Here is a 22,688-nt window from a genome sequence, read left to right as displayed (position 1 = left end):
ACAAAAATACCCTCAATTTTGGTCAAATCATTTTAGCCTATTGTTTATTAAATTGAGGGGTAATTTTATCATTTTGACCCTTATTTAACATAATTTTTCATCCAAGGACCAAAATGATTGATGGTAGACAATTTCAGGGATCACTTTTATGAATTTCAAATCTTAGGGACCAAAGTGAGGAGTTATGCAAATCTCAGAAATCATTTTAGCTAAAAAGCCTTCAACCTTCAATATATATGTTAACTTATCTTGACACCCATTAAAAAATAAAGTAAAAAATCAAAATCAAAATCAAAGCATTCTCTCCTTCCAATAGTTGTTTTTGATGGAGTCTTCATCATCCTCTACAGCATTGCTCGATAATCTCTGGTCGCCTTGCGTGACGATGTATGTTGCATATGAATTTGAGTTTTTTATGTTTTAGATGATTTAAAGATTTTTACAAGTTATTACCTATAAGCATACATAGGTTATAAGTGAAATGATAGGAAGTCTTTTGTTTCTTTTTTTCCTTTTCTTGTAATAAGTAATGTACTTTGGGGAATAAATTGCGAAGTAAAACTAAGACAAAGGTGAAATGACAAAATTTAAATCGAGGGACAAATGAAAAATGGAAAATATAAACGTTGATATATATATATATATATAATTTTTTTTTTTATTGGCTTTTTCAATTTTAGAAGAACCTGCAAAGAAAGTTAACCAAAAGAAGGCGGTCCAATGAAGAGAGTGAAAGTGGTGGTGTAATGAAGAGAGTTAGAATGGTGGTGAATTGAAGAATCAAATGAAAAGAGTCGGGAAGAATGCAAAAACAATGAAACAAAGTATGTAGCTGTAGTTATCCAATAAAGAAAGCAGGATGTCATGATTATGTTATGTAAATTAAGTAGAAGCCTTGGTAAATAGTGTCCAAAATGAACATGAAAAGACTTGGGAAACTTGTACAGCTCTCAACAATCATAACGTTAGTATATGACATATAAACCAATAATTCAACTCTTGCATAAACCGATTCATGCCTTAGTTAGATGATCCAAAACTTCAAAATTAACGTTTATCCAACAAAAAGAGCTTGTTTTTCTCTATGAGAGCGTCTTAGGATTTTTGCTATAGCAGAACGAAGGAGAAAAATTAAGTGATGGTTAGGGTTTTATTATTGGGTATGAGTTTATAGATAAATCTTATTTTTCTTGTTAATTTGATTTTGTATTTGATGGTAATTATGTAATAGGGTAATATATATTGTCAAATTCAATTGTGACCAGTTAAATAATTGAGATTTAAGTTGGTGTGGATGTCAGACTCGTGACTAGAGAAGACTGACATGTCTTTGTGAGTCTTCCAGACCTCCAAAATGGATGAATAACCGTAGATTGTCACTAGTTATTTAAAAAAAAAAAAATTGTGATACTATATTAATATATATATTTTTACCGCAAATAGTCCGTAACCTTTGGGTACTCACGATGGAGAAAATTGTCATTCGAAGGGGTGACTTGAAAATTGGGGAAAGAGAGCAATGGGCCAAGTAGCAGTAGCTGGTGGGCCATTAAGGTTACCGTATCAGATTCAGATCTCATACTTTCCCTCCGTAGCAATTTTCCCGCCATTTTTCAACCCCTAAATTCGCTCTCTCTGTCCGTCTCGAATAATTTCTTCTCCAATTACATTGCCTTCGTTTCTGCACGCTTGGAGTCTGAGCAGCCATGGCAGACACTCCGAAGAGGGTCCTGCAGTCCCCCAAGAAATCCAAGCGTTCCAATTCCAAGCCACCGCCGCCTCTAACTCCCATAACTCCACAAACCCCGACTCCCCGCCGGTCGGCTCGCCGAGCCTCGCTGCAGGCCGGTTCCGCCACTCCCCAGAAGCTATTTGAAGACTCGCCGAAGAAAGACGTGACGCCTCAACATGAATTGCGAAATGATTCGGGCAAAACACGAAGAAAAGGGGGAAATGCGGGAACTGCAAAAACTCCAAAATCTGCTGAGAAGGGCAAGATGTGGAAGGATAAAGAGGAGGCTGATTTGACCGAGGTTGAAATTTCAATATCTCCTGTGACTCCAGGGCAGTCGGAGATTAAGAAGAGGAAAAGGGAGCAGAAAAGCAGGGTGGTTACGCGTTCTAGGGCCTCGAAAAATGTCAATTTTGAGGAGAGCAAGAGCGTTAAGTCAGTGCCGAAAAGACGGGTTTATTATAAGAAGGTTGTGTATGATGGGGGTGAGTTTGAGGTGGGGGATAACGTGTATGTGAGGAGGAGAGAGGATGCGAGTTCGGATGAGGATTTGGATGAAGTGGAGGAATGTAGGGTTTGCTTTAAGTCTGGGAAGGTTTTGATGATTGAGTGTGATGATTGCTTAGGTGGGTTTCATTTGAAATGCTTGAAACCTCCACTGAAGGATGTTCCTGAAGGGGATTGGATTTGCGGGTTTTGTGAGGCTCGCAAGTTGGGTAAAAAGGTCCAGCTTCCGACACCTCCAGAGGGGAAGAAGCTGGTTAGAACATTGAGGGAGAAGCTTCTCTCCAGCGATTTGTGGGCTGCCCACATTGAAAGGTAGATTTGTAATTTGATTTAATTTTGTGTACGGTGTGACATTTGCTGTAGTTTTTTTATTGTAATGCATGTGGACTTTGGTGCTTTGTGTATTTGAAATTGTGCAGCATATGGAAAGAAGTAGATGGAAGCTATTGGTGTCGGGTACGTTGGTATATAATCCCAGAAGAGACTGCAACCGGAAGACAACCTCATAATTTGCGGAGAGAAATTTATCGCACAAATGATTTTGCTGACATTGAGGTGAGAGATACTAACAAATCTTGATTATTGTTGTAGTAAGAATTATTTCTTGTATAGCTGTGATTGCTTCATGAAAGGATCCTTTTCTGTTTGAATAACCACTATGGGACATATGCTTAGACTGAGAGTAAAAATGAAGCCAAAATAGATTAACAAAAACATATTTAGCCAAAACCAATACATATAAAGTAGGATTAACTCTTGGTTTCAAGGGAGTTGATTGCACATTGGTTTTATAAGTTAAGTGATGTACACAGATTTTCACATTAGTTTTTGATGTTCAGTAATTTCTTTTCCCTTGTGACCCGCCTGCATTTCAAACGCGTCAGGTTATGCAGTTTTGACTACTTTTATTGGCAGGCGATTTCTATTAGTATCTTATGAGTTCAAAATAGTGCAAAATTGAGTATACCTTCATTTTCCTTATGGAGAAAGTTGGAGTTGGTCTTCCATGAAGTCATACTCTGGTGCAAAGGCAGACTCAGTTTATAATATTGTGGTGATTAAGTTTACAAAACTTTCCTGATTAAGTTCGTAGAATTATGCTGATTAAGTTTACAGGATCATGCTGAATTTGAAAAAACTTGTGAATGAGAAGATGAGAACCATATATCAAGCAACTTCTCTTGTTTAAGAGGTAACTTATAATTTTGAAAGGATCTTAGAGAAACGATTGACTATGTGGTCTTAGTAAAGTTTAGTTTTATTTTTGTGTTTTGGTGGGGGGGGGGGGGGGTGGGGGGGTTTGTTGTCGAATAGGTTTGTCTACCACTGGTTTTAGGTAAAGGAAGAAAGCTGGTTGGAGTGCGAATTCCTCATCCTCAAATCAGCTTTTTCTGGGGACCGCATTAGCTGTCCGCTTTCAGGTTGGGCAGTAAGGTTCGAAAAAGGGCAATCACTCATTCTTAAAACCAACATTCTTAAGACCAAAAAAGGAATATCAAAAATTTGAGTGGCTGAAGCTGAAGCAGCTAGGGTAGTCGAATAGGCTTGTATACCACTAGTTTTCCTTCCTTTAGATAGCTCCTAAAGATATTTAAAGCTGGCAGAACATGCTAAAGGTGGGGTTCTTACTGGATATCTCTAAATTTATTTTGGGCTTTTCTAAGAGGGAAAGGCTAGTCTGCGGTGATTTGCATTCTTGGAGCTTAGAAGACATTGGAAAGTTGGAAGGCTAAGCAATAGGTGCAATTTTTAGCAGAAGTCCTATACTGAACTATTGCAATTTAACAACTCGATATGCGAATGAAGTGGTATGTCTTTGACTGGTAACTTTTTGGTGAAGTGCCTCTTACATTTCTGCACTGGAGGGCATGCTTTTTATGCCATCTAACATGGAATCTATTCTTCAACATTTTTGGTAGCTATTTCATTAACTTATAAAATTTCTACGATGAATTTATATATTCACAGATGGAATCTATTCTTCGACATTGTTTTGTGATGAATCCTAAAGAATATGCCAAAGCAAGCAATGAAGGGGATGATGTTTTTCTATGCGAATATGAATATGATATTCATTGGCACAGCTTCAAGCGTCTTGCTGAAGTTGATGACGGTGAAGGGGTAAGTGTTTCAGGCAATGAGAAGCAGCATTGAACATACTACATAAATCCAAATGGATTGAAATTGAGTTGAAATTTACGGGTTTTAACAATTTGGTAGGAGGATGATGAAGCTGGAAGTGATGAAGATTGGAAAGTTGGCAAAGACTTGGACTTTGATTCAGAAGACATGGACTATGACGAGGAAAGCATAAAAAGTATACTAGCTAAACCATTTCGAGCTCATGAGTTGGCTGCAGTATGGACACTACCTTCCATCTCATACCTGGGATTTAGTTTGTATTCTCCCTCAAACTAAACTATTCAATTGTGTATCTACAGAATTCACAGAAGGGGCGGTTCTTTGGACTTCAAAAGATAGGAATGAAGAAAATCCCAGAGCATGTAAGATGCCACAAGCAGACTGATCTTGAAATAGCAAAGGCAGCACTTCTGCTGTCATCCTTGCCTAAGTCTTTGCCTTGCAGGGATAAGTATGTGAGAGTCATTCGTTAAAGGTTTTTTTTCTTTTTTTTTCTTCTTTTATTTGTATTATTGTAACATTGTTTGTAATAATGACCTGCTTGCATGCAGAGAAATGTTGGAAATAACTGCATTTATCAAAGATTCTATCTCTGATGATAAGTGTTTGGGACGTTGCCTGTACATTCATGGTGTTCCTGGAACTGGCAAAGTACGATCCGTTGATAAGTGTTTGTGACGTTGCCTATAAATTTCTTTTATGTACTTATGATGCATGATATGAGTTTCACTTATTCTTGTCGTATCGTTCTGTAACTGCAGACAATGAGTGTGCTAGCAGTAATGAAGAATCTAAGGTCTGAAGTTGATGCCGGAAGTATAAGACCCTACTGTTTTGTGGAGATAAATGGTCTAAAGTTGGCATCACCAGAGAACATCTACAGGGTAAAAATTATATTTAGACCTGCTATACCTTATCATGCTGGCATGCCATTATTACCTTGTAATACTTGTGTTTCTCACAGGTTATATATGAAGCGTTAAGTGGGCACAGAGTTGGTTGGAAAAAGGCTCTCCACTTGCTAAATGAGCGGTTCTCTGAAGGAAAGAAAATTGGTAAAGAAGATGACAAGCCCTGTATTCTTCTCATTGATGAACTCGATCTTCTCCTGACCAGAAACCAGTCGGTAACTACTTTTTCTCCTATCAGTCTATCAGTTAGCAGTCTCTGCATTTTGTGATGTGAATATTTGTTAAATATTATCCCAGTCATGCAGTTATATATGATATAGATTGTTTTACTATGCGTATTTCTTGAAACATACAAGTTCTTTTTTGGTTTCAGGTTCTATACAACATTCTTGACTGGCCTACTAAGCCACACTCAAAGTTAGTTGTAATAGGTAAACTTTATCTCCAGTACACATCCTTGTTGAATGATGATTGCACTCTTTTATCTCACAGTGATCCTTCTTTTCTGAGATAAATGGATACTCAAATACAGAAAGGCAAGTTGAAAAAAAAAAAAAAAACAGTTCTTGCAAAAATAATGACGATGACTATGAGATTTTATATGACTAGAGCATTAACTTGTCATAATAAAAAACCTGTTCAGGCATCGCAAATACCATGGATCTTCCTGAGAAGTTGCTTCCTCGTATTTCAAGTCGTATGGGAATCCAAAGGCTTTGCTTTGGCCCCTATAATTACCAACAGCTTCAAGAAATAGTTTCGAGCCGCCTTAAAGGAATTAATGCATTTAAACAACAAGCTATAGAGTTCGCTTCAAGAAAGGTGAGTCGTATGTTCTCTGTTTCATCATAAACTTTATAAAGTCATTACTGGATGCTTGCACTGGACACTCAGCCTATTATTTGAAAGTATATTCAGGTGGCAGCTATTTCAGGGGATGCACGTCGTGCACTGGAGATATGCAGGCGTGCAGCAGAAATCACAGATTATCGACTAAAGAAACTAGCCTCAACCCCTAATGATGCATCTGAAGGTATTGAACTTTAACCATTGATTTATCAGGCTAGCGTATTCATAAATTGATTGATGGTGCAAGGTAAACAATGAGGAACAACTCCTTTAATGTAGGAAACTTGAACTGAAAGATCCTTGCTTTGTTATTTTGGTAATCTGTCCTACACTCCCCGCTCTCCCTTCAACTTCTATCACTATGTTTGATAAGCTTCAATTCCTGGAATGATCTAGTAGGGAGAAATATCTTAACTTATTCGTATTTGTCAATGTCCTGCAAATTTTGGAAATAGTGAGTGCTTTCAATCACAATTCACACTTTTGAACTCTCAACTTATTGCTTTCGTTTAGTTCAAACTAATAAGTAATAACTAATCTCGGCTTTTAGTTACCACTTACCACATGAACAGAACATAGAATGATACTTTAACCATCCACGATCATCACTTGATACTCGGGCAGTAAAACTAAAAACCTTTCATTCTCCAATCTGTCTTGAAATATAAGTATTGTGTTTCTACTTGAGAATATAAGTATTGTGTTTCTACTTGAGGACTTCTTGATCACTAGAGACTGGGAACTGGGAAGATATGTCAATCATTCATGCACCATAGTTGTAAATTTGATGTGCTTGGTATGAATATTTTAATTTGCACCTTTGTTAGATCAAGGACACGAAACATTTGATTTTAATTGATGCATTGAAGTGGATAATTTGGTTCTAGAGATACACAAGCTCTTTCTCAAGGGAATTTTGATTTGCCTCTCTCCTCCAACATGGCCCCATATTGGGACCTCCTCAAACTATACAGGAAATTCAATTATATTCCTAATGTATCATTCTGGAACATATTGAATAAGCAGCCTTTTAACCAATAATCTTGAGATAATTCAACCAAGGAATTAAAGTTAATAATTTTCTTGTGAAGCTTTTTTCTCGGCGCTTACAGGATTTATATGTTTCCACTTTGCAGGAAAAACCCTTGTTGGTATGGCAGAGGTTGAAGCAGCCATCCAAGAAATGTTCCAGGCACCTCATATTCAAGTGAGTTAACTTATGCCAAATTGTTGATAAACAATGATTTCTGCTGTTCAAACTTATTCTATATTAACATTAACTCTTGTCTTTGTTTTTGTCCTTGCAGGTGATGAAAACTTGTTCCAAACTGAGTAAAGTATTTTTGACTGCTATGGTGTATGAACTGTATAAAACAGGAATGGGAGAAACTACTTTTGAAAAGGTGAAGTATAATATAAGTAGACATCATTTTGTTTTTATTTTTTAGTTTACCAGTCTCTTTGATGCCTTCGCTGTAGACTTTCAGTGCTGGAGGTTTATGATTAATCTGTATGTAATAGTGTTTTCATTCTACTTATGTTTTTTCGTTGCAGTTGGCAATGACAGTCTCATGTCTCTGTACCAGCAATGGAGAAGCATTTCCTGGACATGACACACTATTAAGGATAGGGTAAGACGTGTTATGATTTTAATTCTTCTCTACATACATTCATACGTAGGAACATAGTTGTTTAATGATCTCCTCTGTTTCTTATTGTCTTGTGAGTGTTTGTCCAACTGCACCAGTTTTGGCTTTTGACTAAGAGAATATTGCGAGTTTTACAAACTTTTTAGCGCAATCCCAAGCTTATTCATAGGCCTTTCATTTGGAGCAATGGTCAAAATATGATATATTCCGTTTTAAAACAAGTGTTTTCGTTTCTTGCGTATTTTGGACGTAACATTTATGACTGAGGCCCTTTGTTCAGACTGATCCCTGCAAAAGGATGATGTTATTTGTATCTGCAATTGTCTTTTTAAAGAATATTCACTGAGAATGAATGATTAGAGTTTAATTTCTAGAGTTGGCACCGATTAAGTTTTTTTATACTTACATTATGTGATATATCTCATTTGTATTGTTTTTGGTAGCTGTAAGCTCGGCGAATGCAGAATTATTTTGTGTGAATCAGGAGCAAAGCACAGGTTGCAGAAGTTGCAGCTCAACTTTCCAAGGTTAGTTTGTCTGTCCATTGTCCAGTCCTAGCATTGCAGCAACCGGTTAGACTCGGCTTGTCCGTAGGCTTTCGTACCTTAGTAGTTGCAACGGCCACGCTGCTGACATGATTTTGAAATGTCTGCGTTTCAGTGACGATGTGGCGTTTGCACTCAAGGACAACAAGGAGCTACCTTGGTTGGCCAAGTATCTCTGATTTTCAGATTCAATCAGTTTCAGAACCTCCTCATTTACATACATTCTTGTCATAAATTCCTTTCGGGACTGACTATCGCCTTTTATTATGTTTCCTAAACTACATTTGTTCAAATTATTTGAGTGAGACTTGAGAAGTTTAAACAGAAGGAACATATTTTTTTTTAGAAAGCATCTTTGTTTTTATTCTTATGTTTGGATATGAGAAATGAAGGCCTACAGACGTTCAGGGCCGAAGGGGTAGAGGAAGACCTAGGAGGAAGACTTGGAAAGAGACTCTAAGAAAAGACTTGGAGTACTTGGATCTAACGGAAGACATGGCACAACACTAAGCTCAATGATGTTATACGATTCATACAACCAACCCCACTTGGTGGGATAAGGCTTTGTTATTGTTGTTTTTATTCTTATGAATCGATGATTGAAGCTAGGAATGAGCTGAACTTGTTCAACTGTGAATTAATAGGACAGGCCCGAAGAAGCAACAAGACTGCTGCCTGGCTCTGCCCGGATAATACATGCCAGAAGTTAGTATTTCCTTTACCAAGTTTTCGATCTCAGGTTTCTGCACATAATCGGCTTCAGACGGAATCTGATGGCCATGTTTCATAAGGAGGCTACCTGTAATATCGTCAAAATATATCTGCCTGGAAGTGGAATTCCTTCATTTCTCACCTTCATCAGCACTTGATAGGTTATCGCCTATACATGTCAAAACCATTTGGTTAAGTTTAACTTTCATTTCCCTTGAAGCCATTAGTTAATGGAACACAATATATTCGATGTTAAATGTCTAAATAGTTTAGGAGACGGGATCAGGAGGAGATGGGATTAAGCATGTGCTGATCATCGATGGCATCCTCTACGTCTGGATCTTCGTATCATATTTGTTATTTACATTGATTTCAAATTACAATTCAAAGGCCTAACTTACAGGTCCAAGCCATCAAAACTTGGGTACATACATGAAATTACAGTCCTTTTCCGTAGGATGGGTTGGTTGCATCGAAAATTCTTCCTACTACCAAGTCCGAAGCATGAACTGGAGAACAGTTTTACATCAACCACATTGCAAGTTTACTTCGGCGTCTGATATTAACTAGTTTCCCCTGTGCACAAAGCCTTTCCAAAACAAATCCCTTGCTGGTTATGAGATGATATGACAAATGCTTCATGTAGCTAACTCCAATTTTCGGTCACTTGGCACAAGATTTGCCTGTGCTCGCATTGCAGCTCTTCCTGCAAACATATGATTTTACGGTCCTTAAAGGTGATTATTTGTCTTCTTCGGCATTCAATCATCACAAAAACAAGGAAATTCATGTAGGCATGCATGCAAGAAAAATGTATGTGTGAGCGTTACAACAGGCTATATCAGAACTGACCTTCCTCTTTTTCTGTTTTTCTCCTGTTAGACCATAGAAGCCTAATTGGAGTGCCTAAAAACCCAGCATCTGAACGGAGTTGCTTCTCCATATAACGCCGGTATGTCTCAGGGAAAAGTTTTGAATCATTGACAAAGAACACAAATGTTGGCGGCCTTATAGCTGCCTGTACATGAAACAAAGTAAATACACAATCTATTGCTATGTTCATAAGAAAATACCGGATATGTTGTTTATGACAGGCAATGCAAGTTCAAAAGAACAGATACTACCATAAAGATAGGCACATCGTTAATGTTTATTCCAATAACTTCTCGTAATCTTGTGGACGGTAACATCCAAAGTTTTCATAAACAAGGGTGTCACTTGGGAAGATATGTAATGAACAGGAATGTAAGAGTCCTGCACAAAACAAGTACCTGAGTGCAGTAATAAATGCGGCCTCTTTTGCCACCTCGTGTCCTCGGTGGTGATTTAAAAGCTAGTGCTTCCTGGACCACTTGGTTTACTACAGAAGTACTAAGCCTTCTTGATCTTTCTTTCTCAACTGTGCTAGCAGCATCAATAATCCTAAAGCCACGCCACAAGCCAAAAATATCAGCAAATATGAAACGAATTCTTGGGGTTTACAAGAAGTTAGCTGAAGAATGCAACTATGATGCAAGTTAAGCTATAAAAGAGATGCTGTTTCAGAACGTACTTATCAACACTCTGACCAGCTATTGCAGTTGAATATACAATAGGTGCCCAACCAAGGATACGAAGCTTCTCCCTGACATCCTGCTCATAGTATGTTGCAGTCTGCTGGTTTTTATTTGGTACGGTATCCCATTTGTTTACAACTATCAGGCAACCTTTGCCTTCTCTTTCTATCCTCTCAGCAATCTTGCAATCCTAGGAGTTCAATACAGAAGGAAATATAGTTAAAAGAAATCTACTTGTGGAAAGTAAACATCTCATTTCATTGAAATTCCAAGATGCCGTTTAAATTTCAAATTTTATATAGAAGCTATACCTACAAAAATAAAATTAAAATCCTTAAAAATTGAGAAAAGAAGAGCTTTTTTCACTCTTGAAGATTTAGAGAAATACAATATGCAAAAGTTTGTTCATCGAAACTTATTTTAAAACCACCGACAAGATAAAACTAGAACAGCCACCAAGAAGGCGCACAAAAAGCTCAAATCATTTCAAGAAAACTGCAACTTCCTTAAGCTCAATAGAAATTCTATTTCCGTTCACATGCATCACATGTGCAAAGTGCTAGGTTGGCATGAATGAAACTGCCTTTCAAATCTGCTAGGGTATGGAGAGGAATGTGATTCCATTTACACAGTATTTTTCTTACAATTACTATACCAGAAAAGACGAGCTGAGATTCCTAGAAAATGGAGAAATCCTCCTGTGAAAAAGATTCAGCATATAGCTAAAACATCCATAAAGTTATATCATGATTATTTTGAGAAGTTTGTCCATCTTAACTTAATTTTTCTTTTCAAATTTTGGTATCGCTTGGATGTGATTAATGTATTGGATTTGTACAAACAAAAGTTTCAAACATTAATCAATATCTGACTTAGTTTGTACTTTTGTAACCATGCGCACACGCGGGCAGGAAACTGTAGGCAATGATAACTCAAGAAGAATGGACAAAGTACCTGTTCTGTGATACAAGCCAGGGCCTCAATGACAAGAGCCACAACATCAGAACGACGAATGGCACGAAATGCTCGATTTACCGATAAAGCCTCTGTCATGCTACCTGATGAAGCAACGACGGCTCTTCTTCTGATTCCAGCAGTATCAATTAGTTTGAATTTCTGCAAGATAAGGAAAAAAAAAATAATGTTGCAATTATAAGTATCCAAGTAAATTTGAATATCAATAATGTATTGTCTTAACATCAAGAGGGAATCAGTAATAGATAATTGTTCTGACAGTTGTCCGCTAATATTTCAAGCATGTGAACCAAAATAGCTTTAGGATCCTACTTAGGAGTGCATATAAGTTGATCCGAACCAAGCTATTACTTGTTTGAGCTCGGCTTGGTATGTTGATAACAGAGCTGTACCTACACTTGAGCTTGCGTAAACAGGCTCAAAATTGGCCTTGATGCAACTCCTAGGATCAAGATGCAGAATCAATAGACAGAAGGAGAAGATGGAGAGAAAGAGAAGAAGACAAAGGGAAGGGGAAAACAGATAAGACAGAGAAGTTAAAAGAGAGGCAAAAAGGATTTCGATATATCTATTGGCAAAGAATTAATTTCTAGACCGCCTACTGTTAGAATAATTTCCATGTGTCAATACCAAACAGAATGAAAATCCAGCATAAAAGCACACACCAACAGGCAGAGGAAAATAAACGAACAAGCTTTAGCTATCTGAGCTTGAACAACTTGAAAGTGGCAAGGGCCTTTTGTAGATCCAATTCCATGATTCAGTCAACAAAATCAGTACTTGAATTCAGTAAAAGAAGAATAATGAAATTCAAGTAAATGAACAGCTTATGCTAGAGATCAGATTCATGGTTCAGTCTCGACATACAAGTATGCAGTTAAAGTTTTGCTAATCATTGATTTCATTACAAAGTCTCTCGACATTCCTAGGCAGAAATCCAAAAAGGAAACTTATATATAACGTCAGTTAATATGGAGATAAATAATGGTATTAAAATCACCGAATCTGAAGTGTTATTTGCTGATTCTTCGGTTTCAGATTAATTATGTTACATAACAGATTTTTGTAATAACTGTCAACAATAGGTGATATAGTAGAATGTAAATTGTAAACCAATCAAACCTGTCCATCTGGTCCAGTAAATTCCATATCAATAGCATCACGGGTTGTTCCACTGACTGGGCTAACAATTGTCCTGTCCTCTCGAACCAATGCATTCAAAATGCTACTTTTACCAACATTTGGTCGGCCAACAATTGCAATTGCAGGAACATACTCTTCCTGTTCAGCAAAATCCTCCGGGTCCTATATAGAAGCATAATAAACTAAATCATAAAGAAATGAAAATATTCATAAAACAAGGTAAGAAATGCATCTTTGGGCTTAATAGATGACGAAAAGCACCAAAAAATTCAAGTAAAGAACAAGAAGCATGAAAAGATTCTACTATTGAAACTGAAAAGTTCACTCACAAGCTCATAGTACTCTGAAAAGTGAGTAATATGTGGCAAAGTTAAGCCAAAGCCAATTGCCAATTGAAATTCAATATTCAACAAAAGACAGTCTGTTGAAAACCCCGTTCACTGGACCTTATTCTTAGATATAACCAACGGCAATAGACTCAACTAGCAAATATAGAAATACTTAGAAAACACACCAGAAATTATACTGGTTCGGCAGAACTTGTGCCTACGTCCAGTTGTGATTTCCCTAGGTAGAGAAATCACTGCTTCTTAGATTAATAATAGAGATTACAGAACTTATGCAAACCCTAGAACTAATATCAAACCTTCCTGCTGTTTTGCTGTTTTTCTTCTCCTGAAAAAACAGCCTTGCCGCACCCTATTTATAGATATAGGGTTGGCTTACATGTCCTTTACAGATTATAATTCCTATTCTAAGTGGAATAGGAAATTAGACTTCCTTTCCAATTCCAAATAGACTTCTAGGATTTCTACATTGAATAGGAAACTAAGATTCTTTCCTAACCCTAAGTGGAGAAGAATTGGTGCACCTTTTCCTAAAACAATCCTAGACAGAAAAGGACATAATTTACGAACCAAAAACTAACAATCTCCACCTTGGTGAGTCAAACCAAGTCTTGATCGTTTGCACCCTAGAGTATCTTTGAACCTTCTTGAAGTAGCTCTGGAAAAACTTCAAGAGTCTTCACCTTGGCAACTTCTTTATTGCCTCATTTGCACCTCAGGTGAGAAGGTGCTCCACTTTAATCAATCAACGAGTTTGATCAAGTTCAAACAATGCTTGAACTTCTTGGCCGGCACTATCTTTGTAAGGAAATCTGCGGCATTGTCATCCGTATGAACCTTTTCAATCCAAATTTCCTTAGACTCCACCCAATCTCTGATTCTGTGATATCTTGCTTCAATGTGCTTTGATCTTCCAGAAAAAACCTGATTCTTTGCCAAGTGAATGGCACTTTGACTATCACACTTAAGCTTCACACAATCTTGAGTGATTCCCATTTGACTTACCAAGCCACTAAGCCAAATTGCTTCCTTTCCAGCTTCGGCCAATGCAATATACTCTGCCTCTGTGGTCGATAAAGCTGTAATCGGTTGCAGTAGTGCTCTCCAACTGATTGGTCCTCCTGCGCATGTAAACACATAACCAGAAGTTGACCTTCTCTTGTCCAAATCCCCTGCATAATCGGCATCCACATATCCTAACACCCCTGCATTTTCCTTTTGCTTTTCAAACATAATCCTTTGTCGCCAAGAACCCTTCAAATAACGCAAAATCCACTTGACTACATCCCAATGTTGCTTTCCTGGATTTGCCATGTATCTGGAAACGACACTGATTGCTTGAGCTATGTCAGGACGTGTGCATACCATTGCATACATGAGGCAGCCCACGGCATTAGCATAAGGTACCTTCTTCATTTCTTGTTGCTCTTCCTCGGAAGTAGGACACTGTTGTCCACTTAACTTGAAGTGAGCTGCCAAAGGAGTTGAAACTACCTTTGCTTCTTGCATGTTGAACTTCTCAAGAACCTTCTGAATATACTTGGCTTGTGATATCCAAATCCTTCCAGCGGTCCTATCTCTCTGAATTTCCATGCCGAGGATCTTTTGTGCGGCACCTAGATCCTTCATGTCGAACTCCTCGCTCAACATCTTTTTCAAGTCTTGAATTCTAGACTTGTCTTGACAAGCAATTAACATGTCATCCACATATAGCAATAGCAATATGATCATCCCATCTTGGAACACATGATAGTACACACAACAGTCATACAAACACCTTCTAAAATTAATTTTCAGCATGAATGAATCAAACCTTTTGTACCACTGTCTTGGAGACTGTTTCAGGCCATACAGGGACTTCCTTAGCTGACATACTAGGTTTTCTTTCCCATATTCAACAAACCCTTCTGGTTGAGCCATGAATATCGTCTCCTCTAAATCCCCATGAAGAAACGCTGTCTTCACATCCATCTGCTCAATCTCCATGTCATGCTGAGCTGCCATTGCTAAAAGCAATCGGATAGAAGTATGCTTGACTACAGGTGAAAAGATCTCATCATAATCCACCCCTTCCCTTTGTGAGTACCCCTTAGCCACGAGCCTTGCTTTGAATCTCACGGCATCTTGTTCATGTAGTCCTTCCTTTTTCCTAAATACCCACTTGCATCCAACTAGCTTTCTGTCTTTGGGTTTAGGAACCAACTCCCAAACGGAGTTCTTGTAAAGAGACTCCATTTCCTCTGTCATAGCACTTATCCAACTATCTCGCTCATCACTTGCTATAGCTTCTCGATAAGTAGTTGGATCTCCTTGACTAATGTTAAGAGCATAATTAACTTCGTTTTGGTCAAACCCAAACCTGTCAAGCTTCTTGTTCCGCTTAGGTCTGTCCAGTGCTATGCATCTTTGGAATGCAGGTGGATTGTTGGGTGGAGTTTGACTCCTTTGGGATATCTGGCGGATTGGAGTACCTTCAATCTGTCCTGTTTCTTGCTCCACCTGATTCCTAACTGGTGAATGATGCTGATGCTCTTCTTCTTCCTCAAAACCATCAGATTCGGCCTCTTGCTCAATTTGCTCCACCTGAGCTTCTTCTTCATCTGAACTAATTAATGGAATCTTTGTTGCTTCAATTCCAGCATCATCCTTCTTCTCCCTACTGTTCTCAACTTTATTCAGAGGCATGGTTGTCTCATCAAAGACAACATCTCGACTGACAACCTTTTTCCTGTTGTTGAAATCCCAAAGCTTGAAACCCTTCACTCCTTTCTCAAAACCTAGGAATATGCAATGTATAGACTTCGGTTTGAGCTTGGACCTTTCATCACTTGGAATATGTGCATAAGCACTGCAGCCGAACACCCTGAGCTTGGAATAATCCACCGGCTTCTCAGACCATACCTCTTCTGCACTCTTAAAGCCGAGAACTGTAGATGGTGATCTGTTAATCAAATAACTTGCATGATTAACAGCTTCTGCCCAAAAACTATCAGGCAATCCTGCATGAAATCGCATGCTCCTTTCTCTCTCCATGAGAGTTCGGTTCATCCTCTCAGCAGCTCCATTTTGTTGGGGATTCTTCTTTACTGTGAAGTGCCTTATGATGCCTTCCTGCTTGCAGTAATCAATGAACTCATTACTTGTATATTCACCTCCATTGTCACTTCTCAGATACTTGATCTTTCTTCCAGTTTGATTCTCGGTTTCTGTTTTCCATTCCTTGAACTTTGCAAAAACCTCGGATTTCTGCTTCATGAAATAAATCCAAACCTTCCTAGAAAAATCATCCATGAAAGTAACAAAATACCTGGCTCCACCATTTGATTTTGTTGGAGCAGGACCCCAAACATCTGAGTGAATATAGCTGAGTTGCTCCTTACTTCGGCTATCTGCACTGCTACTTGCGAATGATACCTTTCTTTGCTTCCCAAGAACACAGTATTCACAAAAGTCCAGTTTGCAAGCTGACACGCCTTCCAACAGGCCTTGCTTGTGTAATTCTTGCAATCCCTTCTGGCTTATGTGCCCGAGCCTATGATGCCATAGTTCAGTCTTGTCTTCTATACTTTGATTTACAGAAACAGCTGCTCCCCCGACTATAGTGGTCCCAATTAACTTATACAACTTATTGGGTTGTAGGTCACCCCGCATTACCACTAGCGATCCTTTGGTTACCCTGAGTCTTCCTTTTTTAGACTTGTACCCATAACCGGCCTCATCTAAAGTGCCCAAGGAAATCAAATTCTTTCTTAGTCTAGGAACATACCTGACGTTCCCTAAAGCTCGTATCATCCCATCGAACATTCTGATTCGAACAGTGCCTATTCCTCTTACAGGACATGAAGAATCATCCCCCATTAAGACTTCCCCGCTGCTGACTTCTTTGAAAGTATCGAACCATTCTTTTTCTGCACACATATGAAACGTGCATCCAGTATCCAAAACCCAATTGGAAGCCTTGGAGCCCGATGTTACCGAAAGAAGTTCCCCGTCACTCTCATGTTCGGTGACTGCACTAGCGGAACCTGAGCTTCCTTCCATCTTGGCTTTCTTTTCTTTCCAAATCTTGCAGTTCCTCTTCCAATGATCGGCTGAACCACATTCGAAGCAACCTTCCTTCTTTTCCTTTTTCTTCTTGGATTTTGACCTACCTCTGTTGCCAGTTTTCTCTTCTCTTGTCTTTTCCCGCCCCCTCTCCTTGCCTTTGGCATAAAGGCCTTGAGAGCTTTCAGTTATATCATCTAGTTTAGCATATGACTGAAGAGCTTGAATTACGTCTTCAAGCTTCAAGGACTCTTTTCCAAACATTAGAGTTGTTCGAAAGTGCTTGAAAGACGAAGGTAGAGACCTTAGCAGGATGATAGCCATATCATCATCTTTGTAAGTTTCTTCGACTTTCTGAAGATTAGCTATGCAATTCTGGAACCTGCATACGTGATCTTCAATATCACCTCCTTCTTCTAGTCGAAGCCCGAATAGTTCATCCTTTAGAAACAGTTTATTGGACACTGTTTTTCCCATATAAACATTCTCCAATTTTTCCCATGCTTCCTGGGCAGACATCTTTTCGGTGATGTGTGACCGAACTGATCTTGTGAGATGGATCTCGATGGAACTCTTGGCCTTCTTGAGAACCTTATTCCATGCTGCTTCTGTCATGCTTTCCGGCTTCTTACCATCAAGTGCATCATCCAAATCCTGCTGTATCAGTACGTTCTTCATCATCCTTTGCCAATCCGTGAAGTCATCCTTGCCGTCAAAGGGTTTTAACGCAGGTCCTTGATCCGCATTCATCTTCCCTTTTAACATCGTAGAACACCTTGATCCTAGCTCTTGATACCAATTTGTTGAAAACCCCGTTCACTGGACCTTATTCTTAGATATAACCAACGGCAATAGACTCAACTAGCAAATATAGAAATACTTAGAAAACACACCAGAAATTATACTGGTTCGGCAGAACTTGTGCCTACGTCCAGTTGTGATTTCCCTAGGTAGAGAAATCACTGCTTCTTAGATTAATAATAGAGATTACAGAACTTATGCAAACCCTAGAACTAATATCAAACCTTCCTGCTGTTTTGCTGTTTTTCTTCTCCTGAAAAAACAGCCTTGCCGCACCCTATTTATAGATATAGGGTTGGCTTACATGTCCTTTACAGATTATAATTCCTATTCTAAGTGGAATAGGAAATTAGACTTCCTTTCCAATTCCAAATAGACTTCTAGGATTTCTACATTGAATAGGAAACTAAGATTCTTTCCTAACCCTAAGTGGAGAAGAATTGGTGCACCTTTTCCTAAAACAATCCTAGACAGAAAAGGACATAATTTACGAACCAAAAACTAACACAGTCAAACTTAATTATTAATATACCCACATTAAAATTTCTGTGATTACTGATACAAACCTCATTCTTTTTCAGCCCCGAACACACAAGATCAAGAAGCTCTCCAGTTCCAGTTCCAGATATAGCAGATATAGGAAGTGGTGAAAACCTGGTCAACCAACCAAAAACCGTACCTTTCATAAATTAATATTAGTATCCTATTCTGTGTCCACTAGAGAATTGAAATGTGTCTTGAGTTTTTTTTATCGGAACAATAAAGATTTATCCTAGCATTAGTTCTTGTTTTTTCTTATCAGGACAGTTCAATATTCACAAGCCTAATTATAAACAAACAGATTAGTACGGCTTGAAACTTGGGAGATATGTCAAATTTTCCTTTTGATTATTTACCCTTTTTCTTGTGTCTTTAGAGTCTTGTCCAAGTTGGTAATAAAGCAGGGCTAAATTGAAACATTTACAAGACTATATCGGTGAAAAGTGTATCAGACATAACAAAAAAAAAAAAATATTTACACCCAGGATAATGCTATCATGCATCACCTTAGCACAACCCTACACCTATAATCCACACCCCAGGTGTAGTAAGAAAGAAATAGAAAAATTTACTATCCAATCCTATGTTATTATGTATTGAAGAAAAACCAAGGTACCCTGAAGACATTACTATTTATCAGTTTTACTTTTTACAAGAAAATAAAAACATTTAACCAGAACCCTTTTCTCAAAATTTAGTAAAGTAACATACGTGAACAAAATGGACAAGAGTTTAGCTTACCCCAATGACCAAAATTCTGATGCTTGCATGATCCCTTTACGTGGAGATTCACACTTGTTAACTGCAAGAATGATGTACTTATCTGAGAAGTTTTTACGTAGCCAATCTGAAATTTCCTCATCTGCTGCAGTTAGACCTGCCTGTTTAACACTGTCAATACCATGTACTAAAATCTTTACTATTATAAACCCAATATTCACCAAAGTATGTTTTAATTTAAAAACCTTCAAAAGTTCAAATACATACTTATATAAACTCATATCATCTGTACAATATGGTTATCATTGTAAAGACATTGAAACAAAATAAAATGGTTATCAATTGAAAACAAAGTTTTAGGAACTTTTGTAATCATATTGCTCAACCTCATGAACAGTTTTTGACAAGTTCAACTACTCTTGGGAATATCAATACCTATTTTGTCAAAAAAAAGAAAAAAGAAAAAAGGAATAACAGTACAAGTAGCATGGTGGGAAAATCCATCATAATCAAAACGACATAACTCAAGCAAAACCACGTTGCACTCAACTCAAAGTCCCACCAATCAAATGAATGGCACTTAAAAGAAATTTAAAAGTCTTTCACAAAGATCGCCAAAACCAAGCTATTTAATGACATCCAAAAGTCAAGTCTTGAAAAAAAAAAAAAAAAAGGTCAATTGACTTCCTCCACCTTATTATCGTAAACCCGTATCATGTATATATTTCATACTATTGTACAATTTCTATGAACAACTTTATTCAGTATTTTCAATATTAAAATGTACTTGTTAACTTTTAAAAAGTTTTCGGACCAGTATCACTTGCCAATGCTTGAATATGAATATATTTAGAATTTCATAGGAATTTAAGGTTATATTCTTTTTCAACACAAAGAAGCCGAAAGCCAAAACTAAAAGGCACATTGCAGTTGTCCTGCATGTAGTTACCAAAAACTGTACCTGGCCATCAACGAGGAATATAATGACAGAAGATTCTTCAACAGCTGCAGTAGCTTGTTTCTCTATCATTGAGGGCATCCTAGCAACAGCTGCCTCCCTTGAGGCAAGTGGGATTCCATCCATACCAATGGTTGTTGAAATAGCTAATTCTTCCATGACATTAGCCTGGGACTTTGAAACTGTAAGTACACCACCAGTATCCACCACCATAAATTCATGGTCACCCCAAAAGGATCTACCATACAGGCGATCCCTAGTAACCCCTGGCTCATCCACTACAATTGCCTTGTTCCCCTGAGATACATAACAAATATAGAAATAGGAAAAGGAAAGCAAAAGGGAAGTCAATTTATAGAGGTACAAACATAGATATGGCTACATCTGGAAGCCTGAAATTGTTAATTGTATAAAAGAATTGATGATGACTAGAAAATGAAAGGGCAGATTCTGGTAAGTACCGAGACAAGACGATTAAATAATGCTGATTTGCCAACATTCGGTCTTCCAACAATTGCAACCCGTGGAAGAAGATGGTCAGGGATCTGTAATTGAAATTTGAATGGTTAAGAGACTTATTGTTTTCCTTCATTCCAACACAATGACTCCCCAACTTAGATCATTGGAAAATAATATTTGATTTGATCCTATAATCAACAGTACACTTGGAATATAAAAAGAAAAATATAATAAAGTTCTCCAGAAGTATAAGATAAACAGAACTGAGGGCATATGCAAAGTCTTACTCCAAAAAATTGCTCATGATACCTATTTGCGGAAAACGATTAATCAAAACAATGGCTGCAGTAATTTTTTGAAGTCCCACCTACTTATGATCTTTCAAGTGATGTATATTTATTTTTGTCAATTCCTAAGATAAAGGGCCTACGGTCCTAAGTGCTGAAAGCATGGTAACCACTGTAACGTGAAGATCTTGAACTCATTTAAACTCGCTTGGTCATGCCTGGAGACCTCGGTCACCCTACATCTGTTGCAAGTTTCAACTAACTTCTTACAGTTTATGGTTCTGATATCTCATTCTTAATAGCAGCTCGAATATGCTTTATGGTTCTGACATCTCAATCTGAATACCAAAATTTTAGAAGGATACCGGTAATACCATTATCCGTGAGCATTAACCAAACATGAACTCTCATTAGTTTCTTCTGAATAAATAAATAATGAAATAACCATGAGAAGATACTCACAGTTTTAACTGAACTTTTCTCATTCCTCTGCTTTCGACCAACTTTTTCTTTGTCATCTTTGTCATCTTCTGAAACCATCAAGACACATTAGAAACTTAGCCATCAACAATCCCAAACTAAACGAGAAAATTCCACCAAAACCCAAGTTCACTATTTTGTCAAAGTTTAAAGGAGTAAAATTCTTAATGAAAATCTTTTTAAAATAAATATTTTGACACCCACTACTTAAAGCAGAAATTTTGGGAAAAATTCAGCAGCTTTCGGAATAACTCGATCGAATTACGAATTGGGTTTTGCAAATGCAATCAAATTATGAACTGGGTTTTTCCATTCGCAAGAAAAAACACACCAATTCTGAGTTGGGTGGACAAAGAGGAAGAGAACTCTTCAACTAAGTATCGAGCGTCTTCTTCCAGGTCATCGACGTCGGCCGTCAATAACTCGCCGCCGCCGCCGTCGGACTCGTCAACGAGCTCCTCCTCCTCTTCGCCATCGCCTTCTTGTTGTTGTTGGTCATCTGCTGTGGAGGAGATCTTGAATTTGTTGGCAGGGAGGCGGGAAACCAAGCGAGGAAGAGTGTGAAGAGAAGTGTGGAGAGAAAGGGAAGGAGTGCGGAGACTGCGAGAGAAATATGTGGGAATTGGAAATGGGGAAGAGAGGAGAGAGAGAGTTTTGGAGAGAGAGGGAGAAGTCGTGGTTCCTCTGTAGCACAAGAGCTTCGAGGGGGCTGCCATTTTTTTGTGTGAGACTTCGTTTTCGGGGTTTGGCGGGTGGGAGGTTTATCCAATTCCATTTTGGGGTTTATGCTTATTTTATAAATTGTTAAATACAATTAATCGTTAGCCAAATATGAGTTTTAACTTAAAATTTATTTTTAGAACATATTTATTTTTAGTTTTATACTAGCAGAGAGCATATATTTGTGTGTGTGAATAACTGCTCACCTCCTTCCACGTTCTCCTCAAGCGCAAGGGCTCGTCTCCTTCCACGTTCTCCTCAAGCGCAATTGCTTCAATTCATTCAAACTATAAAAAAAAAAAATCATGATTTCACTTACAAGTATGAAAAAATAATGGTGTGATAATTTCTCTTAATAAGTACATATTTTTATCTTATGTAAATATTTTGATACAAAATTACTATGTTGCCCTCTTTATGTAAATATTGTATATCAAAAGTGAGGGCAAAATAAGAAAAAAAAAAGATATGATTGTCATTTTATCAAAATGAACAAAATTACTATTTTGCCCTCCACATCTCAATATTGTGTATCCAAAAGGGGCAAAATTGGAAAAAGCGGGCAAAAAGGTTGACAAGGTGTGTTCTCTTAATATATAGTATAGATTTAAG

The 22,688-nt window shown here is 37.8% G+C and overlaps 2 protein-coding genes and 1 non-coding gene across 3 annotated transcripts; 2 read left to right on the top strand and 1 right to left on the bottom strand.

Moving 5' to 3' along the window:
- Positions 1-1,674: 1,674 nt before the first annotated feature.
- LOC137716290 (origin of replication complex subunit 1A-like) lies at positions 1,675-8,676 on the top strand. The gene is made up of 16 exons (XM_068455725.1): positions 1,675-2,551; positions 2,659-2,794; positions 4,208-4,360; positions 4,460-4,597; positions 4,681-4,832; positions 4,933-5,032; positions 5,143-5,265; positions 5,346-5,507; positions 5,666-5,723; positions 5,936-6,114; positions 6,211-6,325; positions 7,278-7,348; positions 7,449-7,544; positions 7,696-7,772; positions 8,234-8,317; positions 8,451-8,676. Exons 1-16 carry the CDS (start codon positions 1,707-1,709, stop codon positions 8,512-8,514), a joined length of 2,553 nt encoding a protein of 850 aa, XP_068311826.1. The 5' UTR covers positions 1,675-1,706; the 3' UTR covers positions 8,515-8,676.
- Positions 4,268-4,345, top strand: LOC137716659 (small nucleolar RNA snoR28). Its single transcript, XR_011065724.1, has one exon. It is a non-coding gene; the product is annotated as a small nucleolar RNA snoR28 (small nucleolar RNA).
- Positions 8,677-9,339: 663 nt separating the features above from the next.
- On the bottom strand, positions 9,340-22,104 carry LOC137715831 (uncharacterized). Its single transcript, XM_068455178.1, has 12 exons — positions 21,688-22,104; positions 21,339-21,406; positions 20,592-20,675; positions 20,134-20,427; positions 19,194-19,333; positions 18,479-18,566; positions 12,700-12,882; positions 11,557-11,718; positions 10,599-10,792; positions 10,318-10,468; positions 9,899-10,064; positions 9,340-9,752 (listed from the first exon to the last, which is right to left on the bottom strand). The coding sequence occupies exons 1-12, from the start codon at positions 22,070-22,072 to the stop codon at positions 9,685-9,687; spliced, it is 1,983 nt and encodes a 660-aa protein (XP_068311279.1). The 5' UTR covers positions 22,073-22,104; the 3' UTR covers positions 9,340-9,684.
- Positions 22,105-22,688: the final 584 nt, after the last annotated feature.

The sequence above is a fragment of the Pyrus communis genome, chromosome 14 (assembly GCF_963583255.1).
Source record: "Pyrus communis chromosome 14, drPyrComm1.1, whole genome shotgun sequence".
Lineage (NCBI taxonomy): Eukaryota > Viridiplantae > Streptophyta > Magnoliopsida > Rosales > Rosaceae > Pyrus > Pyrus communis.
Note: the sequence above shows the minus strand (reverse complement) of the source record. Positions and strands in the feature narration are given on the sequence as shown.